Genomic DNA, 5,853 nt, shown 5'->3' with positions numbered 1-5,853 from the left:
CATTGAATAAGGAGTTGAGGCTCGGGGAGCTGGAAAAATAACACAAACACGTTCAAACAATGAAAGGAAAAATGATCAGAATTCGCTGTAACAATTCTTCATCTGCATGTTGGCCCTTTTTGGCGTATTGATTAGTACGTCAGTGCCACTGCTCCCTGCTTAAGCCGACAGCCGCTCTCACCTCCAAGCCTATTTGTCAAGCAGGGGGCTGATGAAAAACACAGCTTTGTGGCTTGCCGCGGGGCAGGGGAGGCGCGAGACAAAATGTGTCAAAAGCAGGTTTGTGTGGAGCAGGAGCTTTTCCTTTTAGTCTTTTTAGTTCAGAAAAATGTCAATTTTTGATGTTTGCACATGAGTAAAAATCAAAGCATTAAAGGAAAATGAAGTTTGTTTCATTTCTGAGTCATTTTACATTTTTAGTTTCAGCTAGAAGCTGCTTCAGACTTGATTAGGATGATTCGATTCTCATCTCACTGTCTTTTATAATTCATTTTTTAGCCAACTCCATTCTATTTTGCTCAAAACGTACCAAGATTTGAATTTAACTCAAAAGATGAATCTTTTTGAGCCTCCTTTTCTTTCTTCTGAAAGAGAAGGTTCTCCTGTCAAACATGTGACAGCTCTGCTCTGATAAGATCTGTATTGCAGTGGATCCACGGTTATGATTTGGCCCGAATGAGCCTTGTTTGCAATGTAACCTGAGCTCCTTCTCAAACCCCCCCATCCCGGAGGAAAACAGCACAGAGTGCTGTCCAAGCTTTTAAATAAGGATCTTTTACTTATAGACTTAAGCACAATGAGGACTCAAGCGCAGAGCATTCTTTATAAATGAATCAAAGCGATAAAATCGCCCCAACAGACCTGTTAACCTGCTTTACTGATCCATGAGTCACGTCAGTTGATTATCTCCAAACGCTTTTTGAAAATGTCAACATTTAAAATGAAATGTTGAAGAGAGTGGAGAGAGGCAAAGCTCCTTGGAGGAGCAGAAAGGTGAGAATCAGGTGTTGAGAAGGAGCTTCAGGAGAACACAAATATGCAATGAGCTGTCAGAGAACATGGAACCTTTTTTTATCCTTGTTTCTGTTTCTACTTGAAGTTTTAATCTGATTTATTTCCCTCAAGCTTTTTTTATCTTATTTTTCTTGTGCCAAACAGAGAAACTAACCTTTTTGCTGTTTTTAAAAGACAAATATCAATAGGAAAGTAATCGGTTGGTTGAAATGATCAGACGTATGGTTCAGATTTTCAGGAAAAATACACAATTTGAGTTATTATAATTGATGGTGGACCATGAAGTGTCACAGAATTGATTAGAAAACATTTTTACTCCCAAATTAGATGAGCTGATAGAAATTGGGTTGATTTTTTTCCTATTTAATTAGAATTTTTTATATCACCTGATATAAGGTTATAGGTAAACTGTGCTTCCATTAGACGTGTTTAATTTATTTATACCAAGCGTCGCTCCTGCCATTCACCCCGCAGCCTCCCGGTGCTCCGCGGGGGCTATTTTCTTCAGTGCAGGTTACATAACTCCTCTCCTGTTTTTATCGGGGTTCTCCGTTGCGCAGCGCCCTGACGCACAGCCGCGCAGCAAAGCGGGAAAGATTCTGATCGTTTATTGATCACCCCGTGCGGAAAGACCCGAGCACGCCCCCAAACGAACTCCGGGGGACTCGGGTGAAGAAGTGTCACCCGCAGGCCCAAACGGGTGTCACGCGTCCTTAAAGCTTCGCGCGTCAGGATGTTTTGGAAGAGCCGCTCTCGTGAGATCCAGGAAAACTTCGGGGGTCTCTACAGACTCTCCGGGGGGTTCAGCTGCGTATTTATGGAGCTCACCATCATTTAATTAACTCACCTCTAATTATCCGACATTTAAACATTCGCTGCAAATTTACCTGAAACAAACAGCGACGATTTATGGACCGAAACGGCTGCTTGAATATAAAAAGGAAAGGAAATCAGCTTTAGAATCACTTTATTAATTTATTTGGAACATTTTTCTTTGAATTAAAAAAAAACTTAAGGACCTCTTTAGGTTCAAACTTAAATGAAATTGCCCCCAAAAATAATAAAATAAAATAAATTCACCTCAACAAAGTAAACACTTTACTGCGCCTCTCTCCGCATCATTCAGCTCTCAGCTGTTCCAATGCTGCGGTCTCAAAGCGCCCCCTGCTGGCTCTATAGAGAACTATACACTTCTACTTAAAGGGGAGGTCTGCTAATCAGGAAGAGTTTTTAAGGTGGAACGGCGGAGTTTGGGACTCGGTGATGCACACGCAGAGTTGTTGACCTGTCCTGGTTCTGTTTGGCGTTTTGGCCCTTTCAAGCAAACATATGAGATGTAATGTGTGGAATAACCCGCTGAGAGGGATTGTATTTTCACACTTTATCGACACAATGGGAGATTTTCAAGCGAGATGCGCAAAAATCGCACGATGTGCACATTTATTTTTGCGCTTCTTTGAAGGGAATGACAGCTGGAAACAAAAAGCGACACAGAAACACGAAAGAAAAGACCAGATATGAAACTATATGCAAGAATTGACCCATATTCATATTCCCTAAAAATACATTTAGACTGAAACAAAAATAAATAAAACTCCAATAATATTTTTTTTCCAAAAACAGTCCAGATTGGCTAAGTGTTCAAATTGCCAACTGACTTCCAATCATTATATATATTTTTTGAATATTCAGGGCTGTATTTATTTTAACAATATATGTTGTCTGGATGAAATGGGATTTTGGAACAACAAAAATCTTCATGAAGGCTCGTGGTCATGGTTTGAAGGTCGTCGGTGCTTGGGAAGACCAAAGGTCAGTTTACCTGAAGAAGAGGACGCAAGATCAAGGGGAACGCTCTTTTTAATCTAGTAGTGCAGATCACCTTTACATTTAGCTTTTTATATATTTATTGAGAATTTTTGACAGCCTAAGCAGCAAATCTTCTCTTAAATTTTACATTTTGTGTCTAAACTTCATTTTGTTTTTTAAGATTTAATTCCAGTGTATGCATTTTTTTAAATGGGGAGATATCAGATTTCATCCCCAATAGACTATTTTAATCAATTTTTAATAAATTTGTACTTTTATTCTTTTCCTCTTTTGAGATAAATTTGTGTCACGCATGCGTAATTCAGTTGCTTCCACAAATAAAATCGGTTTGACTCTACATATAAACCACATTCCTTCTCCTCCTCTTTCTCACAGCGTCATCGTTTGCATACAGTGGTCCCTCAGTGCGCCTTCCGCCACACCCCGCGTGCGCACATGCATTCCCAGGCTCTCCTCCGCCCATGCGTCCTCGCGCGTCTGCCTCTCTCCTCTCCCGGCGCGGCCTCTGCGCTCACGCAGACATGCTCTTTCTGTGCATCTGCTCGCTCGTCTCCCTGCATCTTCATCGCTCCTCTGTCTCGTCATCAGGTCTGGAGGGTTCTGGGTGGTGCGTCGGGCGCGTCAACGCCAGCTCTCTCCAGGTTTGTGCATCCATCGGCGGCGGTGACCTTGACCCGGCGGGCTGCTGCAAGGATAAGAGGTGAGTTCGAGCACGCTTCCGCTCGACATGGGATTTTTATTTGAGAAGAAGAACACAGTTAAATAAAGTAAAGTCAGAGCGCACCGCATGTGGAATGAAAATAGATTTTTATTAAAGTCACCAATCATAAGAACAGTTTATTTTCAGTGAATTACACTTTTGCAATTTGAAAAGACTCCATTTAGTTTCATTGAGCATGCATTTTTTTATTTTTTACCCTTCTCAAAGTTTTAATTTTCTATTTTTACAAAAATAATAAAATGCTGATATATATCAAATATATATGTAACACATTCTACCAAAATCCTTCAAATCAAAAAGCCATTTTTCTGGTTTGGACTACATTCATCCAACATCACATTTCTGCTTCTGTCCCACTAAGAGGAGGAAGAAACATAAAATAAATTAATATTTGTTGGTAAAGGCACCAGGTTGCAGCTCTCCCCTCAGTGTGTTGCTGTTACTGTGGCAACCAGCTGCATGGTCTGCTGAGTTTCAACACGTCTTCCAATGAAGAGACAAAAGATGTGAAAACAGGAAGTGAAAGACAAAGGTGAGACAAGCTGCTGCCTTCCTGGCTTCATCTGCTCCATCTTGATCCGGTTTAAAAAAATGTCAGTGGTTCTTTTCTTTTTCTCTGCTCTTAGACAGGATGGAATGGTGGCACTTGACAGAATTGAAGGGCTGTTTCAGTGCAGCTTAAGAGCGTCAGGCTCTCCAGGACGGGAGCAAGGTGGGAGGACTTGTGCCAGAAAGGTTTCTGGAAACTTGGGAGTTTGTTTTCAGGAGTGCACGGGTCAGCTGGTACTATTTTTTAATGTAATTCCATCATTCAACTTCTGATAGCTGAAGAAAATGGAGAAACAGTAAAAAAAAAACTCAGAAAAATATCTATAAGGAAAATAATTTGTAGCTTTTTATGTTGTGTTCATAAAATAAAAACCACAAAAAAAGGGAAAAAAAAAGAAATAAAAATTGGTTACATTTTATGATTTTTATGGCATTTTACCAAATAATATTTACAATTTAACTATAAAAAATATTTCCAATCTTATCAAACAATTCATAATATCTTTACAAATCACTGTTATGTTCTTCTTCTGTCCAGAGAATGAAGGTTTGAAGGAGGACTTCCTCCGTGTTTCTGTGATGACCTCCAGAGGTCAAAGTTCCCCTCAAGTCAACGTGTCGCATGATGATTTGTTCACTGCGTGCTCTGACTGGATCTGGAACACATCAGAAAAACATAAAAAGGGTATGCTCTGAAGAAAAAAAGGGAAATCTGTGGATTGATCAGGAAACATTTAAACAACTAAAAAAGCTTTAATTTCTTTCTTCCTTTGACTTTCTCTCCAGATGTTCATGCCTCTGGCCTCCACTTAGAGCTCTCTCTGGAGGTCTCTTGCCGCGTCTCCTGCACACGTTTTGGCCCCGACAGGGAGCTCGTTGAGGAAGTATGCAGCGCGAGGGATGGTCTGGTAAAAGACTACAGCTGCTGCTTTGCCCCCCAGGACAAAGACGGAACAGAGACGACCCGCCTGCACAGCTCCGACCGTTTAAAGGGCTCTCTGGTGAGTCAGACTAGCAGTTTCAGTCATTTTCTAAAGATTATTAAAATAAAAAAAATAAAATATTAAATTAATTTCAGAATAAAAACATTAATTTACTGATATCTATGTATTTTCTACAAAACGCTGAGATAAAGGCGTTTTTCTTTGTTTGCAATTAAAAAATATTTATTTTCTTACTGAGAACATTAAGTAGAATTGTATTAAAAAATATTTTATTTTCATCTTTGGGTATTATTGACTTTGATGATGCAAAATTTCCCTTCATAATTTCATACTTGATCCCAGCTGTTTTTTCTTTAAGTTTTGCAAGAAATTTATTAAAAAAAGGGAGAGATGAACAATATTTATATATACATATATATATATATATATAAATTTACCTTCCCTGCTCTGAGGACTAAAAGAAAACTTTGCCGCAAGAAGAATTCACTCAAAGTTCCCCACTAAAAGAAAATTACTTGAAAAAAAAACTCTTTTTGGGGGCATATTTGACAAAAATCATATTAAATCTATAAAAATAGCTTTATATCAGTAGATAAAATTTAAAAAAGCAATTACAAAGTTAAAATGTAATCTGAAAAAAAAAATTCAAAAGTTCACGAATAACTTTTTTTGTGTTGACTTTAAATACTGGGAGATGTCATTGATAAATATCCCAAAAAGGGATACAAATCTCCCAAATTCGAAAGTCTTTATTTTGTTGCATTTCCGAGAAATTTTAAGACATAAAAAAAATAA

The 5,853-nt window shown here is 38.7% G+C and overlaps 1 protein-coding gene across 1 annotated transcript in view; it reads left to right on the top strand.

Moving 5' to 3' along the window:
• Positions 1–2,398: 2,398 nt before the first annotated feature.
• Positions 2,399–5,853, top strand: part of LOC112151560 (polycystic kidney disease 1 like 1) — a 22,946-nt gene continuing 19,491 nt past the window's right edge. The window contains exons 1-4 of the mRNA XM_024280545.2: positions 2,399–3,544; positions 4,192–4,340; positions 4,653–4,799; positions 4,901–5,115. Coding sequence (XP_024136313.2) covers positions 3,306–3,544; positions 4,192–4,340; positions 4,653–4,799; positions 4,901–5,115 — 750 coding nt within the window. The 5' untranslated portion in view covers positions 2,399–3,305. The remainder of the gene's footprint in view (positions 3,545–4,191; positions 4,341–4,652; positions 4,800–4,900; positions 5,116–5,853) is intronic.

Source organism: Oryzias melastigma, linkage group LG20 (assembly GCF_002922805.2).
Source record: "Oryzias melastigma strain HK-1 linkage group LG20, ASM292280v2, whole genome shotgun sequence".
NCBI classification, from domain to species: domain Eukaryota; kingdom Metazoa; phylum Chordata; class Actinopteri; order Beloniformes; family Adrianichthyidae; genus Oryzias; species Oryzias melastigma.
Note: the sequence above shows the minus strand (reverse complement) of the source record. Positions and strands in the feature narration are given on the sequence as shown.